At 41.0% G+C, this 24,915-nt stretch overlaps 1 gene segment (V, D, J or C); it reads right to left on the bottom strand.

Moving 5' to 3' along the window:
- Positions 1 to 24,090: 24,090 nt before the first annotated feature.
- Positions 24,091 to 24,626, bottom strand: LOC109674937 (immunoglobulin heavy variable 1-2-like). The segment is given in 2 exon segments: positions 24,091 to 24,419; positions 24,500 to 24,626. Coding segments are annotated over 2 exon segments (375 nt in total).
- Between the last annotated feature and the right edge of the window lie 289 nt (positions 24,627 to 24,915).

Here is a 24,915-nt window from a genome sequence, read left to right as displayed (position 1 = left end):
CCATGTAGGCTGCATTGTGAGCCTGTACTGGAATTTCTGAATGGAATTCCTCTGGATGCACTTTGCCTCATCCAGTCCCCATAGTAGTTGGAGAAAATTAAACCCAGAAGTCTTGCAGGACACATTCACCTAGGGCCCTGGCTTCCTCACCTCATTACTTGGCTTCTCCAGATGGACCTGGGTGTGGATATCTGTAGTGAGGAAACAGAAGGCATTAATACCCTGTCATACTCTGGAACCTCCTCAGGCATGCAACTGGGGAGTCTATTACCTATAGCTGCTGCCTCCAACAAAAGGAAGCTCCAGATCCAGCTTGTGGTGGAAATATGTGCACTCAGAAGACTTTAGGGGTGGTGGTTGTTGGGGGATGCTGATGGCACTGTTCCATGTGTATTTACCATTGCAATTTCAGGTTTTCTGCACATTCATGATGCTGAATATGTCTTAGCTGAAGAACTGATTAAACTCACAAGTGGGCAGCACTGTGATACCTGTACTAGGCAACATTAGAAAGCAGAGGTGAATATCTTAGTTCTGTTTAAGGAATTGCATCTCCTGCACCATCCTAACTTTGCAGACAGGCATCCTGTCACTTAAAATCAAGTCCATACAGGACAGGCTGCTCAGTGTGACCAGGTTTTGAATGTTTTCAGCTTCTGTGGGTCATCTATGTTAAGTCATGGTCTTGTAAGGCAAATTACTGCTTCTCTCAGGCTCCAGCACAGCTCATCATTGACCACTGTCCATCCTTCACTAGTGACCAACACCATGGACCCTCTGATATCATCCAGTACATCCTGGGACATTTCCCTCAGCAGTCCCGTGTGCTGAGCAAAATCTTGTGCCAGAGAAAGACTTAGGGTTCTCAGATTTTTTCCTGTAGCATGTAATCTGGGGCTGCATTGTTAAGTCCACAAAAATAGGGCTCTTGATGAACACATGTTTTCCAAAGGTTTGTTCAGGAATCTGAGCCTTAAATAAGTTTGTGTCTAATTTTCAATCCACAAAGCAGGCATTTTAAGAATCTTTGCAGGCTATCTGTTCATATACACCATTACTCACCTTTTGCCATTAACTTTTGATTTGTTCATGATCCTGCCACACTGTGTCTCACCAATGACCTGACTCCTCCCAGCCCAGGGTTTTCTCCCAAGACCTGAAGATCAATATCCTATTCTTCAGATAAGGGTTTGTCCCACCATTCTGCAGCCTGTGAGTTAATAATTGGAGTACTGTCCTCCAGCCTGCTGTTGTTCAGATATGAAGAAGCACTGGACATCTCACTACATGAGATACTTTCATTACTATGTTAGGGAAATGCTCTCAGCAAGGTAGGAAAATTATCAGCATCAGCAGTTACAAACCTCACTATGAAGATTACAATATCTGAAGGAAGATGTCTCAATCCTGAGAGGAGACACTTTCCCACGTCTCTGCACCAGGCCCAGAGAATGCAACTGTGCTAGGTGAGACCTGAGGATCTGAAGCCCAGACCACCCTGCATGGAGAGCCCTGTCTATACTTGATAGGCATTTTTTTCACATGTCTCTTGCTGATTGGGAAATGAATGCTCCCTAGTTTAGTTCACCCTTCAGAAAGAAAATGAACTTCTGATCCCTTCTCTTATCCACCCCACTGCTCACTGCCATCTTTTCTTATAATGCAGAGAGGCACACGGATTGAAACTGGTGTTTATAAGAATGGGTCCTACAGGTATTTTCTCTTTTTGTCTGTCACTTGGTAGTGGCCCAAAGAGAGCCCTGATCCTTACAGTTTTGTTTCATCATTTAAAAAAAAAGGTGATGCAACTATGCCCACCTTATTTTTTGACAAAGAACCAAAAACATACAATGGAAAATAGTCAGCCTCTTCAACAAATATTGCTGGTAAAAGTGGTTAGCTGCCTTCAGAAAACTGAAACTAGACCCATGTTTAAAACCCTATACTAGTATCAACTCAAAATGGATCAAGGACCTTAATATCAGAACTGAAACTCTGAAGACAGTATAGAAAAGAGCAGGGAATACTCTGGAGGCAATAGGTATAGGAAAGGACTTCCTCAGTAGAGTCTCAGCAGTTCAGCAACTCAGAGAATGAATGGACAAATGGGACTATATGAAATTACAAAAGTTCTGCCCAACTAGAGAAATGGTCACTAAACTGAAGGGACTACCCACACAGTGGGAAAAATATTTGCCACCTATACACCAGTCCAAGGACTGATAAACAGAATATAAAGGGAGCTTAAAAAACTAAATCCCATAAATCAATAGACCAATAAAGAAATGGGCAATTGAACTAAACAGAACTTTTTCAAGAGAAGAATTCCAAATGGCTGAACAACAAATGAAAATATGTTCACCCTCCTGGGCCATAAAGGTAACGCAAATCAAAATTACACTAAGGTGCCACCTCACCACTATTAGAAGAGCTATCATGAAAATCACCACCAACCACAAATGTTAGAAAGATTGCAGGGAATGGAACCCTAATACACTGCCTGTGGGAATGCAAACTAGTACAACTATTCTGGAGAGCAATATGGAAGCTTCTTAAAAAATTAAACATAGATCTGCCAAACGTCCAGCAATCCTTTCCTAAGGATATACCCAAAGGAATATGACTTAGGTTACTCCATAGGCACGTGCACACCCATGCTTATGCTGCACTATTCCCAGTAGCCAAGGTATGGAAACAACCAAAATTCCCCACTACTCATGAATGGATTAAGAAAATGTGGTATCTATACACACATTTTACTCAAACACGAAGAAGAATAAAATCTTGTCATTTGCAATTAAGTTGATGGAACTGGAGAGCATCATCTTAAGCGAAGTCAGCCAGTCACAGAAGGCCAAAAATCGTGTGTGCTACCTCTTATGGGGACTTTAGACCTAAAACAAGTGGAGTAATGCTATTGGACATAGGTCTCATGCAAATGGGAGAGCACACACATGAGGAAAGGGAAAGGTAGGAAGTCCAAAACTTGAAAGTGTTTGATCTGTCCACTGTAGAGGAGTAAATATAGTAACCTTAAAATAACAGAGGTCATTATGGGGAGGTGGCCAGGAAGTGGTGAACAGGTCTGGTAGAGATGAATCAATTTGGGTTGTAATATACATGTGCATGGAAGCAATGCTAGGAGTCTCTCTGTATAGCTATCCCATCTCAAAGTAGCAAAAATTCTGTATCTTTCTTATTATTGATTTATGTCTTCCTTCCAGCAAAATTGGAGAAGAGGGAAGAACAGTATCTCCTGGGAAGCAAGTGGGGTGGAAAGGGGAGGGGAGGTGTGTGGGGGAGGGGGCTGGGGCAGAGGAGAGAATCGTCCCAAATGATGTATGCACATATGAATAAACTTATAAAAAGCTGATGCAATACAGACAGGGACCCTGCACTGTTGATATCCCTGATTTCTACATTTCTCAGAACACTGCAGGCACCATGAGAAGTGACCAGGAGGCCTTGAAGTGGGTCACCTTTCACTAGTCCTCCCCAGGACCCATTAGCCAACACTGCATCAGGAATGTTGGTTGGGGTCACCACAGACCTGCATCCTGCACAGTTCTGATTCTCAAAGGCACATTTGGGGGAGGGCAGAGTTGTAGGGTCCCAGACACAGAAGTACATTCTAATGTATCAACAAGGACCAAGCTGGTCATAGTAGCTGGAGAACTGTTTGGTAGGATTGCCTTCCCCACTTCTCATGGAGGTGTCTCTGTGGATGGTGCTGTGCCTCACTTGTACATATGGGCTTCATATGGAGACTTGGTATTCTTTTCAGTGCTTCAGACACTGTGATAAAAAAATTTCTGAAAAGGATCACATATGAGGACATGATTCTGCTTCCTACCCAGATCAGCACATTTCAATCTGGTTCCTGTGGATGGGAATGACCTGAGGCCCTTAGGAAGTAACCCAAGGAGGACTTGAACACAGCAACAAGGCAGAAATCCTTCACCCAACGCTAAGGAATTTGCCAATCGACATCCCAGGATCTCTCACCAAATGCCAGGTCTGTGTCTCTGCCCCACAACTGGAGTGGGCCTGGAATCTTCTTTCTATACACAGAGAGGGAGTCTGGAGAAGCAATCATGACTGTAGATATTACCAGGGCTTTGACTCTGGGAAGGTTGTTGAAGACACATTTGGAGAGTCTATGACTGTCTTGAGGGGTCCCCTGGAACTCCTGTCTTCATAAGTAAGATTCTTTCTTCCATATGTCAGAGCTCTAAGGGCATCCATAGATACTCACCTTATAGTCTTGGAAGGTTCCTCTGGGAAAGTTTGGGGTATACAACCCCCAGGAGTTCTCAGCCTCATCCTCATACTCACCTGTCCTCCATCTGCTGACCACCATGTAAGGGCTCTATCCCCCTGTGAGTAAATCTACTCTATACCAGGAAATCTTGTGTTAGGTGTGATCGTGGAATATCCCTGACTCTAAGGTTTCTGGGTGGTTGTTCTCCCTGACATTTCATCTCTGTTGGGTCCAAGAAAATTTATGATTAGGTTTTTCCATGCTTTCTTTTTTGTGAAAATTTTGGTAATGATTTTTAAGATATTTGCATGTTGGAACAGAAACTTGAAGCATCTTCAGAGAGGAGATTGGTCTGTTTAGAGACAGTGTTCTACTCTATTATGTAAAGATTACATTTGAGCATTCTTGACTGAACCTAGAAGGCAGGGAAGAAAGGCACAATATGTCACTAAGAGAACATCCCATATTACAGGAATATTCCCAGGAGGATATATTCCAGAATTTCCAAGATTGAAAAACTGATTACCTCTCAGGTGATGGAATGTTTGAAGGGGCTCTCCACTTCCCTTGGAAGGATGGAATGCAGTTGATAGACCTTGAACACATACTCAAGACAGGAATTCTCATTCATTTAACTTAAGATGGAATAATGAATGATCTAGTCTCCTCTACTGGTTCATGTTGTATTGTTGTATATTCCAGAGTTTGAGGTTAAATATAAATGTTCTAGCTTAATAAAATAAAGAATTATCACACAGTAAATACAATTGTTCTAAATTTTAAGGGTATGGATAACTCATGTTTTATGTTTTTTTTTATCTCAAAGGCATTTCCTACCATTACTTAGCTTTGCCCACTTCACAATAAGAGCTTATTAACTCAGAAGTCCCCTGTTCTCAGGCACAGATCATCCCAACTATTGAGGCAGAGATGCAGATACTACTGGAGTTTGTCCCTGAAAAAGATGTCATTGATCCCTTCACTTCTAGCTCTCTCTTGTCCATGTAGTGTTTTCTATGATATTACACAGAAGGACTTTGCAATTACTCAAGACCTGGTGCTTACAGCCTCCATATCTCTGAGAAGTCAACATTTCTTCTTCATATATTACTCAGTTCTTAGTATTCCACTGTCACAGAACAAAAGAAACTAATGCACCAGAAATCTGAATTCACCAATGTATTAATGATTCCTCTTATGACTAAGTGGTATCTGTCCCTAGGATGCAAGGATGCACCACACATGCAGATCCACAAAGGTGATTGACCACCCTAATGGAGTGAATCAGAGTATCTATGTTATGACCATATCATGTAGAGAATAGGCAATGATACAAGGTGAACGGTTTCATGATAAAACTCTCTCTGAGTAAAAGTTTGTACCGCAATACAATGATGGGCATATATGACAAATCCCCTGCCAACCTCACACTGAATGGTAAAAAGTAGGACTGTTTTCCTCCATGATAAGGAATAAATGGACCATACTTTATCTCACTACTACTTGTGTTTTAGTAGCAACAATTAGACAGATTAAAAAAAGACATCAATTAGAAAGGCAGATGTTAATTTGTCTGTATTTACTTATTACATATTTTATTTTGAATACTGAGAATATTTGTACCTCTGTTTTTGGGGGGTATGTTCAGGCTTGAAGTCAGGGCCTCACACTTGCTAGGAAGGTGCTGTACTACTTCAGCCATCCCTCTAGCCATTTTGCTCCAAAGAAATGAGAGATGCTTAGGATAGTTGTGGATTTAAAAATAATTTAAAACCATATACATGTCCTTAATCAGTACATTGTTTCAACATTTAGGACACACTGTGGACTCAGAATGCCTATAAACACAGGCACTAAAGGTCTAGACATTTTTGCCCCTTAGGAGTCTTGTGACAAGAGCTAGAATCCTAATGAATCATTGAACTAAACTTCATAAAGGCCATGTGTCCTAGGACACATTGCACAGAGGAATAGGAGCTCTGGACATAATTAACAGAGCTTGCTGTAGGGTAATGAAGGCAATAACAGACAGAGATGACTTCTAGCTTCCATAGTCTGTGTACACCCTGAATGACCTCCTCATCCTGGTTCTTTGTCAAGGGTGCCCCTTCTCACCCAGAGCCATGCCATCCATGTCCCCACTGTCCACATGCCAGGTAACACCAGAATGAGGAGCAAACACCTCTATCACTAAGGACCTTGTGTTTCCTGATTGTGTTTGTGTGTGTGTTCTCAACTACTTTTAATCCCACCCCCAAGGGAAATCTTCCATATGTGAGAACGTTTTTTAAGATATACTCTTCCATGCACAGTTTCAGGGTTTTCAACAGAGTTTCTCAGCCTCAGCCTATTGATATTTTTGTCAGATAACTCCTTGTGGATATGGCACTGTGACTGTGGGATGCTTGAAATATGGATGGTCTGTAAACACTAGATAGCAGATAGGTTTCTACTGCTGTTTTGGGCGAGAGCAGTAGTTTCTTCTGTGTCTTACCTTTCCAGGGAAATGGAAAGAAAGTAATACTGCACCTCATAGTAGCCCAGACAAATATGTACTGGAACATATGGTGAAGAAATAGAGGAGGTCTTTACTTCATAGAACTCATAGCCTCACTGAAGTTTCTGGATGGAGTTAACTTATTGGGATCGCTTCTCCCTAGAAGTAATCATTACTGTCCTGGTGCAAATCATCAAGGAGTAAGTGGAAAGAATTACACACGTCATCAAATGAAAAATGTCCAGGATAAGTGGCCAAAGAGCCATTGTTGGAAGAGCCCTGAATGCCACTAAACCATATGAAAGGAAGCCAAGGTGAGCCCACAAGGCAGAAGTGGAGCCTCTCAGCACACCATGTGAAATACAGGATGGGGACACATGCTATGAGATTAGCCATCAGACTGTTGGAGGAACAGACATTTATGACTGTTTCATAGAATGTGTAGCAAGTGGTGAGTTTCTAAACCCAGCCTAGAACAGGATTTACTTTTTAAGTCTTTTGAAAACCTAAAGGAAGGATCAGATCAAATCTTTCTCATCAGGTTCTTGAAGCCAACTAGCTTCTTATATGTTCTTTGGCATACACAATAAAGGGGCAAAGCATGAACTTGCTTAATGGTTGGTTGAAGAGAATTAACCTCATGTCCACTCAGAGTGCATGGCAGACACGGAGCTGCCTTCTGTAGGAATTCTCAGCATTGACTTTTCAGATGTTAAACAGCTCACAGAATTTACTAGAAAGAAGCCAAAATATAATACAGACTGTGCACCCAATGACATTAGCTTGTTCTTGGAGTGGATGCCCAGGACAGTTGAGGGATAAATCCTCCTTGAGAAATCACCTGCTTGCTCATGTCCCTGTCCCTCCATGTGTGAGGATGAGGGAGGGCATTTTCAGAGAGTGAGGAACTAAAAAGGCATTTTCCTGTGCATGCTGCAGAGGCTGTTTCACTGCATTGTTGAAGGGTGCAGAAAACCCTTTTCCTTGGAACCTAATCTGTGTACACATGCACACATGCAAACATGCGAGAAACATTTTGTATGACCCCTTTCAAGACTGTAAAAGGAGATTTGTCTAGGAAAATAACATGAAAGCCCACATTTTAACATAAATAAGGACAAGAAAGAATCTCTAAAAGGAAAGATGGAACATCATCCACCAACAAGGTGAAAGGTAACATAAGGGTGACTGGGCACAGATGTGCATCATGAATCATTGTTTCTAAGAAGAGATGTTTAAATTACACAAAACTGTGGGTCACACTGTAACATTTTCATAGATGTACGTAATGTGCTTGGATATAATATTCACACCCCATTGCTCTTTCTTGTCCATTGTCTGATTTTTTGTTTCTCACCTTCCTCTTCCTAAATAGTCACCAAAGGAAGAGAATTTGAAGTTAAAATTTCAACCCTGACAGGTCTGATTTTAATTTTGTTAAGTAGCACATATAATTTATGACATTATTTTAAGAACATGTATCCTATGGTTACCTTCTAATAGAAAAGTCAAAAATAAATATATTTCCAAATCATAATTCTTATAATATTTTGTGTTATATTATTGAATATGATACTTATTTTGGCATATTTGATAAGAAAAGAAGTGACTTTTATTTTTGTGATTTATGATTGCACAGCTTTAAAAATGAAACTCACAGTACAATTCATGTCTACAGAAAGATATTGTGCAGGTACTATTCAATAAAGAGGGTTTTACATATTTTAAAGTCAAATGACTTTATTTTTATGGTTGCTTTCATCATTGTATTAAATTATAAGGAAATCATAGTTAAATGACAGTGTTTATTAGATAGTAGCAGTGCATATGAACAGCTCAGATATTTTCAATAAAAGGGCAAACACTGTTACAAAAAGAAAAAATAAAAACTAGATACCAGTGATGCCACAGGTTAATCCTACTTCACATGTTGACAATGAAAATTGTTCACCCAGTGTCAAAGGACCCATTTGGATGGAATGTTCTGGTAATATGTGGACACCAATCTCAACACCATCAGAATTCACACATCAGTCTAAGGAAGGACAATGATGGAGTGAAGAGAGGACGTGGAGGGTGGAGGAGGTCCATGTGTGCATTAAGTGTAATAAACACGACATTTATGTGACTAAGCCCTAATAATCACTGAAAACTTACACATCCCTAGCAAATATTATTGTGGAGCATGTTCTGAGACAGAGTTTGTCAACAAGAAGAGAAGCATATCTGGTGCTCTGAGACAGGAACTTCTCCACAGATGCTCTGCATGGTAGCCTCAGGAAAGAAGCTGGCTGGTAGAAGACAGAGACTCAGAAAAAAATATTCATGCATCTGAGAGCATCTGCTCCAGGGGTTGGCCTGGAATTCAGTGTGACTATTTTTCCCTCTGGTGGTCTTGAATGTCCCTGCATGGATGTTTATGTCTGGGCTCACACTGAGGTTCCTTCATTGTGTTTTGAACATCACTACAGGGCTGTGTCCCCTGTAGTCCCAGAACTCAGCTTCATGGACAACTGATTCTTGGACGTATCTCTGGAGATGGAGATGTGCCTCTTGAGGGAGCGGCTGCAGCCAGTACTGCTTTGATAACATTTATATTCCATCCACTCCAGTCCCTTTTCTGGGGCTGACTGATCCAGTCCCATCTGCAACCACGGATGTGATGGAGAATCCAGAGACAGCACAGGTGACAGACATGGTCTGTGAGGGCTTCATCAGGCCAGGTCCTGTCTCCTGCAGCTGAACCTGGGACAGAACACCTAGGGACTAGGAGAATTATACATGTTTGTCACCTGCCAAAACATGGACACATGTACATCATCGGGGACCCTCACCTTGGGATAGTTGTCAACAAATTAAAGAGAACAGTCAACAATCTCGTGTTCTAGACCACAGCTCTGCCTTCCTCATAGAATTCATCCCTCTGTGAGGAGAGAACTATGAGATCCCTAGAGGGGAACTTAACCTGAACTTGAATAATAATTTCCATGTGGGGAATCCTCTTCATATACCTGGGGATAGACTGAGTTCAGAATCATTTAGTCCCCCTGTGTTTTGTGAGTCCTAACCTCTCTCAAGCTCTAACAGTGTTTAAGCTTATAATAAGAGAGCACGTGTCTTATGAGTGCTGTTAGAAGCAGGTCACAGTGTCCAAACCATCATGAGCCCAGCTCTACCTTCTGCCACTCCAGTCTCTGCCTCCTGGATCCAACACATCCATCACATTCTGGGTTTTGTTTGTCCAGCTCTCATTCCAGCACAGCTCCTGTGTACTGTCTCCTTTCCCTCTATTGAGATTTTGCTCTGAGATCCCTTGGAATTTTGATGCCTTATCACATTGCTGTTTTAACAAAATATCCAGATGTTCCCTTTGCTCTAAGACATCCTCTGAAGCAAGACACACCTGCATCAAAACCATCAAAGACTGGAGAAAATGCTTCTGATCTGTGCTTTATTCATAGAAATCTGCTTCATTTGGAAGAAGAAATAGGGAATCTGCTTGGACTGCCTCATTCTCCAGATGCTGTTTACTCATGTATGATGTGATCATTACAGTTCAATGTTCTGCTTCTCACGTTCTTCATAATTTAACTTGGGATTTAAATGCTCCACCTCATCATAGAACACTGTTTTAGAAAAATGATTCACCATAAACATCTTCAACACAAGGAATAATATTCAATTCAAGTTGACAGACAATTCCCTGTCAGCTTCTACTTCATTCCCCACCTTCAAAACAAACTTTGAAAATTTCCCACACACCTGTGGCCTAAATCAACACTAATGTTCAGGCAGCAAGTATCTTTTATCTGGTTTACTATCAGGATGTTAGGTACAGAGCTGGTCGAAGATTTTAGTATCCAGGTAATGGAGGTATTCAAGAGCTTATACCTCAGTGGTTTGCAAACAAGACTGAAAAACCTCCATGTCCCCAAAGTATTTGAGGATCAGGCACTTGCTGTTTAGATACCAGTGACTTCTGTACAAAGCTCAGAATACACATCTTGTCTTACTTCTGCAAATATTCATGGGGACCTAGGGCTGTCCTTTCCAGAATAATGTAGGGATACCTCCTTCACAACCTATTCCTGCCTACAGTACAGCGGACATAACAGAGGAATGGTAGTGGGGGCTGTACACAGGTTCTTATAACCTCTCATGTAGCATGCTATATCCTCAAGGGAGATCTCTTGAAACTCTGGTCAGTAGGGAGGGAACCTCTCCTCGTATTCTGAGACCAAAGGGGCAGCCTGGTGTGCAGTCCCTTCCCAGAGAAGAACTTGTCAATGGCTATGTGAGCAGGTGTATGAAATCCCAGTTCTGTGTATTACAGTGAAACTCTTGAGTTTTGCTCATTACCTTGTTTTCTCTGTGGGACAGGATGGGCTTACCCTCTGTGTGATCTCCAGAGCTGACACCCATGTGTGTCACCTGTGCTTCTGCTTAGCTGCTGCATTTATTTCATTTACACTTTCTCCAGAGGACAAGAATTAGTAAATATTTCACATTGATGTGTGACTATTCAGCTCCCTGGAATGAGGCTGTCAGTAGAGAGGGCAATTATTGGCTGGAGGCAAAGGCTTTAAAGAAAAGGAGCTCAAAGGATCGCTCTTCCTACAGATGTTACAAAAAATATGGGGCCTCTTTTACTCTGAACCAACAAATATTGCCTCCCTGTGCAGTCATGATGCAATAAGAAGGAAGAACAAAATTTCTATTCTGTGATCAACCAAGGTATCCACTTATGGTGCCACTCTGTGCTACCTCATTACCCATATTAATCCATGTGATTTTTGCAGTATCCGTGGACATTTTGTGGTCCTAATTTTCTAAGGAATTGAACCAGGGTCCTCAGCATGTTAAGCCATACCACAGTGTTTTTCTCCCACACTTGTCTTTATTTTGTATTTGTAAAAATTTTTTCTACCTTTTCTTGTGCTAAATTGGAACCTGTTACTCTCCTGTGTTTGCCTCTAGATCATTTGTGTTTACATGCCAACATCACCACTCATAGAACTTGTTTGATATTAATTTTTGAAATTTTATTCATTCACTTATTTGTGGTACAGGGTATTAAATTCAGGTAGATAGGTTGACATTTTAAAGATTTTCTATTGTATTAATAGGACATCTTGACAGTTGCATTTAAGAGAATAACAAGACTCCAAGCTAGTAAGTTCTGTAAATTATATATTAACACAGAGATTTTACCACAAAGTTGTTTTCTTTTTGTTCTCAGAGCTGTGTTCTTTATAGGAATTCACATTAGCCACTTTAGACAGAAGTTGACATTTCTTTGAACTAAATGGTTCTAACCAATCTTCTGCATCTCATTTTATGCATGAGAAATATAAAGCATTATTATGAAATTAATATTAATCATTAGAATTATTACAACTCTGTCTAATACAGTCTTACAATACTTATTCAGTTGTGAATACCTGTCAATCATCATTGCTTGGTTATTGCTCTAATTTTCCTGCAATTTATACCAACATTTTAATTTTTTATTTCCTTGTCTTGATTGCTAAAATTATGTGTTTTCATGTACAGTACAAAATTCATCAATGAGCTGAAAGCTAAATTTACTTAAATGCAATTCTAATGATGTAATCATAGATAAAACATGACTCTGAAACATCATTAAATTCATTTATATTTTCTCAGATATATACACCTGGTGAAATGTCTAAATTCAGCTAATTATCCATGATTTTTTTTCCCATAACAACTTCACAGGATCATTAGGGTAAAAACAGACTCAGACAATATTAACAAAATGAAAAATATACTAGTATGAAAAATCTCCTGTGTTCCTATGTATATTCACACATTATAATATTTGGATTCCTCTTTACATCTTTCCGTATTTCCCATTTCCAATAAGTTTTAGGTTGTCCTACAGGTTCTCACACTTACTAACTCCTCATTCTCTCAGTTTGGAGCCTTTCTTATTGAGCAGGCCTTGGGAGACCAATTCTCTCAGCTCTTATGCCTTAGAAAATATTTTACCTTCAGTTTTAAATGATAGCTTTCTGGATACAGTATTCTAATTTTTTTGGTGTTTCCTTCATCACTGTGAATTTCCCATTCCCCTCTCCCCTGTCCTATAAGGTTTCTGCTGCAAAGTCAGTTGTCAGTTTGGGAATTATGTGTGTTATTAGTTTCTATCCTCTTGCAGTCTTGGAAAACCTTCTTTCTTTCCCATGTTAGACCATGATTGCAAGATGTGCAGTGTACAGTTCACTGAGTCATATTTTTCTATTGACCTTGGCCTGGTCTTTTCATGAATATTCATAACCAGTTTAGTTCTGTTATCATTTCTATAATAGTTTCATTTAATTAATTTTCCTGCCCTTTGACAATTTTATGTTCTTCTTGAGTCCCAATATCCCATATATTGCTCTTTTCAAACTGTTACATAGTTTCTTTATTCCTATTCACCTTCCCCTATGCCAATATGTACTTCCAGTCCTCAAGCTCACAATCCTTTTTCTCTTTGATCTTTCCTGACTAAGAAGCCTTGTATCACAATTTTAAATTCACTGAGTATATTTTCCATCTGGACAATTCCCGTTTGGTTGTTATATTGCTTCCATCTATTTGTTAAAATTATACTTTTGTGCATTGAAATGCTTCTCTGTATTTTCATCTAGTTAATGGAGTTTTCATTAATCTGTTGCTTAAGGTTTTCTGTTTTGGAGTTTTACCATATATATTGAAGGTTGGTTAATTTTTGGAACTGACACAGCAGGAGTTCTCTTGGCTCCGGGTAGTCACAGCAGTGGCTCAGACCCAGAATCCTGTGTCACACATTGCCCACACAGGATGTCATGGTCTGTCATACTCCACAAGGATGACCAGATTAGGAAAAAGTTCCACACTATGTGGCTGCCTATTGCTGAGTTGGACTTGTGGTCCAAGACAACTGCTCCCAACTGTGGTGATACAAGGTAGAATATATGTCACACAGACTGAGCCATGAGTTTTTTCTTAGCTGTTATAACTGTTCCAGAGTCTCCACCACAACAGGTCTGGAGTCAGGGGAAATTAGAATCCTCCAGTGCTACCTCTCACCATTCCACCACCACATTCAGAGATGTCATGTAGTCAGAACACAGAATCTTCAATGAAATCTTATGGCATGGGGTGTGGCCATTTTCTGTGGAGATGTTGGTGAAAACAGACACTTGGACATCTTGGATGACATTGTACTTGGTGATGGCCTGTCCTGCACAGTCTTGGGAGTACAATGAGGCCATTGCTGCAGTCAGTATTATGTGGAATGAATCAGAGTTCTGTCTTACTGAGGCACAACTGTCTGCTCTTCCTGGCACCATTCAAGACTCCATTTATGAGTAACGTCCTGGTCACTCTCTTGGTGTCTTAGGTTGGAGATGGACACCGTGTGGCCTTCAAGGATGGTGCTCAGCAGGTAAAGCTGAGTCTCAGAGCCATCAGGCCTTCAAAATCTCGGGAGGTTTCTCCATGCTCCCTCCAATGCTGAAGCTAAAGTTTCCACAACACAGGTCTGACCCACAAGCAAATGGGTTTTGGCAGGTGCCAGAGAATATTTGAAGTTGCCCCCTATGAATTTCTGGTCTGTGTAGAGGACATGGATTTTCTCTTGAATGTGTCATCACATGATGAAGGCTTGCACTGAAGTCTGAGACAGAGCCCTGAGCCACTCTTGCACTTCCTCTGCTCCAGGTTGTGGAGGGTTTTAGAGGCAGACTCTTGCTGCCTGGCCTATGGCCCCTGTCACCTACTGACATTTGTAACTCACCTCTTGGGACCTGAAATCCAAGGCCTCTTGGTCAGGGTTCCACAGTGTTGGTGCATTGAAGGATGTGGCCAAAAAGTTGACTTTTTGGTCATGCTAAGATGACAGAACTCTGAAGGAAGCCATGAACCATTGCCTTTAAAACTGCACATAGGTACCCAGGGAGAGCTGACCATATCTCACATTTTGTGGGTGGGTTAGGGTTGGGTCAGGGGATGCACCTGCTCTCATTGTGACCATGCCCATCAGTCACAAACCTTCATCTTACTCACTGACCAATGGCATTGGCTGAAGTAAACATACCCACATTCCACATTCCATGTTGCCTAGGAACCCCGACCATCTGCTTCTCCTGTTGTACACTTCTGGGATCAGTTGGAGAATGAGGAACATAGTGCTGGCAAGAGGTTGAGGAACATGGTGTGGTGAGGTTTGTGAGATTGTCGTGATTGTGGTGAGAACTGGTGGAATATTGTGGTGTGTGTTTGAGGAAGGTAGAGCAGTGTATTGGAGGAAGATCATAGTGAACACTGGAGGAGGAAGATTGTGGTGTGTGGTGGAGGTGGAAGATCCTGTTCTGTGTTGGAGGAAGAAGATCAAAGTATCTTTATATTACTGGGTTATATTGAATCTGCACATTCTTGTCCCAGCCCTGATATGTCTGAGGAAATTAGACTTAATAAGCTGTCTCAAGTATTGCTCACCTCCCTTTAGTGTGAACTGTTTTTCATTCTTGTCCTTTGTTTTTTAGGTGTGTGTTCATTGCTCAGGGGGATTTTTGCCTTGGCATTAATTATACTTGTACATTCCTTTTGTTTAACTCAATGTTTCCCACCTCCACAGCCCTTCCTCTGATCTTGTTTGACAGATTTCAGCATGTTTCCTGTGTTTTGTTCCTACAGAGATGTGATGCACTTCATAATTATTCACTAACTTTTCCTTTCTCCCTTAGTCTCCTAAGATTACCAATGTAGATACAAGTTAGTTATATATTTCACTACATATATAATATTTCTTGCATTTGTACTGGAACTATCAACCACATATGAGATAAAACTTGTAACCTTTGGCTATCTGAAACGGGAAATTCACTCAAGGTAATGCTCTTCAATTTTATCCATTCATCTTCAAATGACAAAATTTCAGTGATTTCATGGTTCAAAAAATTGCTTTTATATAAACACCACATTTTCTTAATGCATTCATCAGAAGTGGGGAATATTGTATCATTCCATAGCTTGGCTATTATAAGTAATGTGGGTGTGCATCTGCCTTTATTGTAACCTTGCTTACATTCCTTCAGGTATATCCCTAGGAGTGGTATTGCTGGATCATCTGGCAGTTGTTTTTTTAGTTTTATGAGGAACTTCATATATTGTGTTCTTGATGACAGGCATTTGAAAAGGAGTGAGGTAGAATCTTAATGTGGTTTTCATTTGCATTTCCTTTGTGGCTAGGGAGGTTGAGAACCCCTTCACAAGTTTTTATTTTGACAATTTGGACTTCTTCCTTTGAAAAAGCTCTACTCAGTTCACGTGTGTAATACTTCATTGTCTTTTTTGTTTGGAGGGGAGTTTAGTTTGTTTTGCTCCTTGTGTGTTCTGGCTATTAATCTCTTGTCAGATGTATAGGTGGCAGAGAATTCCCCATTCTATGGACTGCCCCTTTAGTCTGTTGACCATTTCTTTTATTGTGCAGAAGCTTTGTGGTTTCATATAGTCTATTTGCCAGGCATTTCTCCTAGTGGTGAGACATTGGAATTACATTTAGGAATTTATTGTTGCACTTATAATTTCCAATGTATTTCCAGCTTTTTCCTGTGCTAGCTTCAAAGTCCATCTCTTAATGATTTCAGGCGGGGCATTAAGTTCTAATTTATGAATGTTGAGAATTCATGCATTCAAACCATAGCCTTATAACCAAACTCTGGTACTTCTCACATGCTGACTATAACCATTACATCTAAATAGCCCCAAATGGTTAAAAAACTTCAGCATCAATTGTGAGGTGTAAGTCCAAATGTCATGTAATTGTCATCTGAACCAGATATGAATGAGGTTCCACACATGCTTCTCCCCAACCTTAATTGTCAAATCAAGTTTGGAGAGCCTTAAAAAGGATTGGTGTATTTTGCACATCCACATTCCAAAAGCAATAATAACATGAAGCAAGGGACAAGAGCTATTGATCCAATGTGCTACTAGATATCACTTAATCTTAGGTTCTGGAATGATATCCTTTGTCATGATTCCATGCTGTCCATGCACAGTGGTGTGGAAACTTGTCCACAATACCCTTTTATCCCCATCTCCATACTGTGCATGGTGTATTTAATGGAATAGTCATCATGGTATTGATGAAAAAGCCACACTGACTTGACACAGTGGTGTTGGAAGTATTGAAGTCTTAAGACCCACTCTAAAGGTCCATTATGCACTGCCCCTTTGGAGAACACACAAGATGACCCTAACCTAACAATTTTGAAGGAAAATTGCTCCTGTAAGTGTACTCTAAATTGCCTTCCTTCTTTTGTTTACAGTCTTCATGGATGCTGTCATGGACTTACAGTCCTTGGACAATTATCTGACATCATCCTATGGGCTCCATGGAGAGATCTAGACTGTGCCCTCTGCAGGAACAATCTTGAAGTCCACACCAATGTAGCAACACAGAAACCAAACATGGGGAGGCTGAGGAGGACATACCAAATTCATGGTTAAGAACATGGAGGTGACCCTGCAATGAGAGATCTGAGGTCACACCAGTTCCCTGATCCTAAATGACACTGCCTTCCCCTCAAGACCCTGCATTTTACTCTATATTGGAGTAGCATCCTGTGAATTTTCTGCTTTCATTACCTGCTGCTATCGTTTTCCTGATGAAATGCCCCTGGTTTATTCCGTCAAGCCAATCTCCTAAACACTTTTGATTGTCCCAAGGCAAACTGCTACATTACTACATGACCATGTTGTATATTTTCCAAATTGTTAAGTTCTCAGGTCCCACATGACTCACTTTCAGTGCTGCAATCATGCACTTGCAACTCCAAATCATTTCTAATACGTTCATTCCTACAGCTGCTTCCACACCTTCAGGTACAAGTTAAAGCTGCACCACACCTGCGTTAGTCTGTGCTAACTTAAGAAAATACAACATACTTGGTGATCATTGTATCATAGACAATTACCATTCACAGTTCTGGATCCTGAGAAGTCCAACATCAAGATCTTGGTTCTTTCAGTATCAGGTAAGTCTAGTACTCTGCTGCCAATCTGACAATTGTATGCCTGGGTACATTCAGGAATCTTTTCTCAGAGCTTTGGAAGCTGAAGTCCCATGGTACCATGCCAAGACACCAAAACCAGCGATAAACACACACATCTAGAAATCTGTTGTGCTTCTGATATCCATCCTAAGCTGGATGCCCTATGCTTTGGCAGTTAAACCGCCCAGATTCTTAGAGAACAATGTAGAGTGAGTACATCTTCCGTATCTGGAGGCAGCTGACCCAGTCAAAAACCTGGAACAGGGGTCCACAACCACTCTATTGTCCCAGGCTTCACCACAGATGAAGGACGAAGTGGAGAATGGAAATCTGCATTTGCGGTGCTGAGAGTGGGTAGTTGACCCTGAATTCATCTCTCATGTTTGCTATTCACAAAACACTATGACCTGTCTTCCCCACAGAATTGGGCTAGATTCCTCCATGTGGCTACTCAATTTTTGTCCCTTCCTCCATGGCCTCCAACCAGACAGCTGCCCCTAAGACTTTCCAAAGTTCCAGGGATGTTGGAATGACTAAGTTGTCATGAGGTAGTTGCTTCTGATTGGATAATCTGGCCAGGAGAGTTGGACTGTTAAGTCATGAGGTATTTGCTTCTGATTGGCTCCTCTAGCAAGGGCAATTGGACTGATTGTGATGTCATGAGGAAGTCACTTCTGATGGGTTACCTGGCCAGGTACTTCCTCTGCAGCCCAAACCCTCCACAACTGTCAGCAACCTGAATGGTAGTAATTGGGTGCCATGTTCTGGCAAGTTAGTAATTTTTCTTCTCCAATATCCTAAGTGAGCTTTCTGGGAACACCTTGGATGAAGCTGAAATGGGATGTGATTTCTGATAATTTCTAAAAAAGGAACAAGAATTAACTAGATATGAGGTAGAGAAGGAATGACACCTGACAGGTAAAAAACAACACAGGTCTTTAAGACTTCTTCAGCCGTTACTGGTAATTTTACATTGGCCAAGTCAGTCCACCTCTCAGGAGCCCATCCTTGATGATAAAAAAATGGTGGCTAAGGTAACCCTGAAAAGTTAAGCACCAGGAATCAATGGATTCTGCCTTTAATTAGGATATTTTGTGTCTGTAACTCTATCTCCCTCCAGGGAAGGAGGTAGAGGTACAGTTATAGTGCCCAGTCACTGATCAGTGATAAAGCTTTTTCTACCTCTCCTATGTGAGTTCATGTGCCAAAACTGAACCTCCCATTAGTTCAAGGTAAAGAAAATCTGGCCATTGCAATTACAAATCTATGCCATTTTTAATCATGCAGCCGAGGAAGAATATACCAATGTGAAAATAAAGTCTCAGGAGAAATATAATTTGTCAAAAACAAAACATTTCATGTGTCCACAGTTATTTTGTTCATGTCTCTTTGCTCAAATAATATGTGGGGGATAGTATCCAGAGTTGGATGTGATAATGTGAAAGGAGGAAACCCTGGGTGGAGTCAGGAAACACCTTGCAGTCCCCTTTCTGCACCTGCTCCTCAGAGTCCTTCTCTGTCTGAGGTATGAGCACCCCCTAGTGTCCTACAGATGGTGCATCTTTGTGGATCTTCAAAGACATGGCTCCTATACCTGGTGGCTGGCCAAGAGCTCAGTCAGGATTGGGGCCTGTGCTTTGGGTCTCCGGCATGTGGACCTCACATGGAATGCTGGTGTCCTCCACACAAAGCCATAGCATCCATTGTGTACCCAAAGCATCCCAAACATTGCTGGAGTTGACTTCAGGTAAATGTATACACAACTAGATGACACATGACCCTGAATTCAACTCTGCTGTTGCTACACACCAAGCAACATGACATGTCTTGCCTACAGAGCTGGACTAGATTCCTCCTAGTAACTACTCTATTGCTGTCCCTTCTTCCAGGGCCTCAAGCCAGATAGCTGCTCCTCAGACTTTTCAAAGTTGCAGGGTAGTTGGACTGATTGTGATATTATGAGGAACTTGTTTCTGGTTGGATCCTCTCACAAGCGCATTTGGACAGAATGTGATGTACTGAGAAAGTTGCTTCTAATTGGACCCTCTGGCTAGGTTCAGACCATCCTACAGATATCCACTGTCCAAGTCCAATTGATGCCAGTGGAAAAGTGACATACATAATTTGCTTGGCATTGTTACATAGGGAAAGTGTTGTTCAAGTAGATAAATGCCATCGTAATAACATCTTTAGATGAAGGACATGCAAACATAACCATAATATGTCAAAACAGCCAATGACATCCATCCTCAGTAAGATGTGCACAGTAATGGAGGATGAGGGTGAAAACACAGCGGTGAACCAGTAAGAGAAGCATTATACGTTCTTAGGGAAATAACATGAGGAAACACCTGGACAAGTATTTTAAACTAATAGATACTTTAAATAAAGTGATCATCACAAAAAATGATGCAGATATTTTTGTTCATCACCAAGTCTGGCTTAGCCTGTGCCTTGGGTCTAAAATAAATCTCAATGATTATCCTAGAGATAGAATCCCACTGAGATGTCTTCTGGCTTACACATACCATTTCATCACAATTCCTGAGCATCTAGTCACAGTAACCACAATACAGCAATTTCCTCCCATATACATAAGACTTGGACTCTGGTTAAGGGGATAAGGTGCTTTCTTATTAAAAGAAATCTCCTCTAAAACAAATTCAGGTTATTACACATATGTAAATAGAAATGTCACAAGGAAATTCCCTCTACAAGAATCTTTAAGAAAAATTTCATTTACAAAATCAGAAAACATGAGGGTGCAACAGGTCCTGCCTGAGTGGAGAATGGGGAAAAGGGTATACAAGTGTCAATAATAGTGTAAATACTGTGTACACATTTTGGTAAATAAAAAAATTAGACCTGTTGGAACTATTTCAGGAATGGGGATAAAGGAGAGTGGTGGAGGGGTTGAGTTCAAGTATGATCTATTTGGTATATTGAAAGAACGTCTGTAAATACCACACCATACCCCAATCCAACACAACAATAGAAAAATTTAAAAAAAATTAAAATGTAGGCTTTGTTGGGAATCACAGATAATTGAATCCAATAATCTGTCATACAGAATGGAATTGTCAGAGCCTGACAGGAATCCAGAGTTTAAACTCCCTGTGCACCTGCTCAGCAGCTGACTCTGAACTCTCTGCTATTGCATCACCCTCTCTGGACCTCAGCACCCCCTGCTGGTCGTGAGCGCCTCTGTAGGAAGGTATCTGTCTGGACTCACAATGAAGAACCCTCATTGTGTTTCTTGTAGAGTAATACCTGATAATGTCCTCAGTTCTTAAGCTGTTCATTTGCGGGTGCAGCTGGTTATTGGGAATGTCTCTGAAGATGGTGATTCTACCCTTCACAAGGTCTGCCTAGTTTGTGCTACGACCATTGTAGCTAATTACTCCAACACACTCCAGCCTCTTACCTGGAGCCTAGCCAATACAGTACATCAAGTAGTTACTGAAGTTGAATCCAGGTGAGTTTCAGGGACCCCCACAATGCAACAAGCATCCGTAACTCTCCATGAGCTGCACTTCACTCAGGCCATGAACAAACAGAGAATTTTGGTCAGAAAACCCCACTCTTCCTGTCTTATTTTTTTCTTCAACACTCTGTGTCCATTGTTCTGCATAAATCACCTTTTAAAATAGGGACAAGGAAACCCCATTTCAAACCCAACACCATGGTAATTGGTCTTTGTTCATTACTGATCATTGAATGGGGTTAGATGGGAATCCAGGGTTGGTCTTATCTCTGAGAGCTGCAGTGCCAGGGCTGGGCTTAGTTACATGAGCAGAAGGAGGCATTATTTTTCTGTATTCATACAATTTTAGAAAGTTCTGTGCTTGGATATCTATAAAGACTTTGGAGAAAAAGAGAAAAAACACCGAAAGCGTGTGATGAGTGTGAATGTAAGTGTTTGAGTGTGAGTGTGAGAGCCTGTGACTGTGTGTTAGTGTGTGTGACTGTGCATGTAGGAGGGTGTATCTGTGACTGTGATTGTGAGTGTGTGTTTCTGAGTGTACATGACCATGTTTGAGAGCGTATGTGAGTGTGTGTCACTTAGTGTGGATATGACTTTCTTCATGTCCTTATGGGCAAGTATAAAAATCTATGTGGGGATTGGTCCAAAGTTGCTTGTGGTTAAGAGGGAAGAGGAAACTCTGGATGGATTCAGGAAACACTTGGCACCTGCTCCTCAGGGTCCTTCCCTGGCTGAGGTGTGTGCACACCCTGGTGTCCTGCAGGCTTATGTATGTCTGGTGATGTCCTATTTTTATTTACTAGCTGCTAGCTCACTAAAGACTGGGATCTGAGCCTTGGATCAACTCAATGTGGACATCACACTGAATGCTGGTCTCCTCCACAGAAAGACAGGACATCATCTGTGTGCGCTGGACCATCACTCACGTTACTGGAGTTGACTTCAGGCAAATATAGAGTTTTACTATGCAATTGGTAATCATGTTCCTGTCTATGCACTTGACTGACTTGAAGACCTATGTCCACAGTGAAACTGCACACTTGTGTTCGTAGCATTGCATTTGAATGTTCATATGAAGATATTTTCAACTCCAAAGCTCACTGGGTGACTTATGTTGATGTTATTGAAATACCTGGAAACTAATCTGGATCTCCCTTCATAGTGTATGATCTGTCAGGGCAACACCACTGACTCTCCATGGCTGTTCTAGAAAGTCATGGAGTGAAGTTCTTGGGGTCACACTGATAGGGCCTTGAATGCTCAAAACATTCTGGTAGGAATATTCTGGGTAGGATACCAAGAGTGGGGAAGACTGTATGGGAACGTTTTGGTTAAGTCTCTGAGCCACTCCCTCCTTTTTCCACCAACAAAAACCAGTTCTATAAGTACTAGATTCTGCTAAATAAAATGGCAAAATCACTGTGGTAATTTCCTAGGAATAAAGTTAAAATGTCATGTAGTAATCCTCCTTCATGCTTCTTATCCAATGAATTTAACATATATGTTTCCATGATAACAATCACATGGCTGTTAGTGTCAATAGAGGTTTGATTAGAAAATGTGGTATTTCCAGGTGTTGGGGGCTCACACCTGTAATCCCAGCTACTCAGGAGGCAGAGATCAGGAGCATTGCAGTTGGAAGCCAGCCCAGGCAAATAGTTCATGAGACTATCTCTAAAAAACCTATCACAAAATATTGGGCTGGTGGAGTGGCTCAAGGTGAAGGGCCTAAGTTCAAGCCCCAGTACAACAAAAATACCTGAAATTGTGATATTTCTGTACCATGGGATGTTATTCAGCATCAAAATGGACTTTTTGTCATCTGCCAGTAAATGGGTAGAACTGGAGAAGATCATCTTAAGTGCAGTTAGCCAGGTTCAGAAAGTCACACCCTCATATTTTCTCTCCTATGTACAATATAAACCTAATATAAATACAAGCAATATTTTGTTAAACAGGTCATGCTAAGGGGAGTTCACACACAAGAGAGGGAAGCTACAATAGGAGGTTAAGAAGGCCAGTATGGTTGATGCAATTCCTACAGAAGAATAAATATTAAATTTTTAAACCCATTGAATTTTCCACAATACAGGGCCTAATGGATAAATGAAAAGAGATGATATGAACCAATTCAGGTACTTATATATATATATATATATATATATATATATATATATATATATCCAATATATACTTATATATATATAAGTTCATATATATATATATATGAACCAATTCAGGTACTTATATATATATATATATATATATATATATATATATATCCATGGAAACTTTACAATGAAACACTGGTGTAACAAACTTAAACAAACAGAGATGTCATTAAAAAAGGAAGGCAAAACAGGTTCCTTTTGGGGAATTGGAACCCATGGATGCAGGATATGAGGAAATGGTGCAGGAGAGTGAATATGGTTGAAAGATCGTATACTAATGAATGTAAATGGAAGAATGAGCCCTTTTTTAACTTTCCCAGGAATGGTGGGAAGAGGGATAAAGAATGATGGTATATAGAAAGAACTTGTAAACATTGCAAAGTATCTCTAATACAACCAAATAAAAAATAAATAAGTAAAACATTGTTGATTGTGAATATCCCAGGACTCTGCATTTGGCTTGTATGATGTCTGAGGTGTGAAAGTTTCCCAAACCATCAGAATGGACTCATAGCTCTGTTGTTCTTTTTCTCAATTAATTAACCTATTTCCTTACACCAGTCTTCATCCACATACTGTGTCTTCTTTGCCCAAGCCAGCTGCCTTCTCCTTCAGGTTTTTTCACAGACTCAGGATGTGGTTTTCACAGTGTGTCTTGCACAGTAATACACAGCCGAGTCGTCAGCTTTCAGCCTGCTCAGCTCCATGAAGGCTGTGCTGGAGGATCTGTCCACTGTCAGGGTCAGCCTGCCCTGGAAGTTCTGTGCATACTTGGTCTCATCATCCTCAGGATCAATCCAGCCCATCCATTCAAGTCCCTGACTGGGCCTCTGCCTCACCCAGTGCATATAGTAACTGGTGAAGGTAAACCCAGAGGTCTTGCAGGACACCTTCACTGACGCACCTGGCCTCCTCAACTCAGCCTTAGGCTGCTCCAGCAGGACCTGAGTGTGGACACCTGTGGAGAGGGGATAAAGTGTGTCAATCCCATTTCCGACTATATCTCCTCCCCATGACTGGGATGGCAGAGCCCCTTACCTGTAGTTGCTGCCATGCAGAAGAGGAAAAGGAACCTCCAGGTCATGGTGGGGAGGTGTTCACGGTATTCTGTAGGTGAGGGAGATGGTTGTGGGATGTTCAGGGTGCAGTCCTATGTATATTTACCATGACTATCTCAGGTAATTTGCATAGTCATGATGGTGGGTATGTCTTAGGTGAACAGCTCATCCTGACTGAGAGGAGGCCGTCATGTGACACCTGAGCCAGGTAGAAGCAAGATGCAGAGGTTCTCTTTCTAGTCATGTTGAATAACTGCATCCTCTGCCCCCATCCTATGCTTGGCTGAAGCCAAGAAACTTTGTGTTTTAAGCTGCTAAATTTGCACATGAGGACTCTTGGAAAGATGTGATTCCAGGTCCTGAGAGCTTCTTTGAAGGAACTCCAGGAAAAATGAC

The sequence above is a fragment of the Castor canadensis genome, chromosome 3, assembly GCF_047511655.1.
Source record: "Castor canadensis chromosome 3, mCasCan1.hap1v2, whole genome shotgun sequence".
NCBI lineage: Eukaryota > Metazoa > Chordata > Mammalia > Rodentia > Castoridae > Castor > Castor canadensis.
This window is presented reverse-complemented; position numbering and strand designations above follow the sequence as displayed.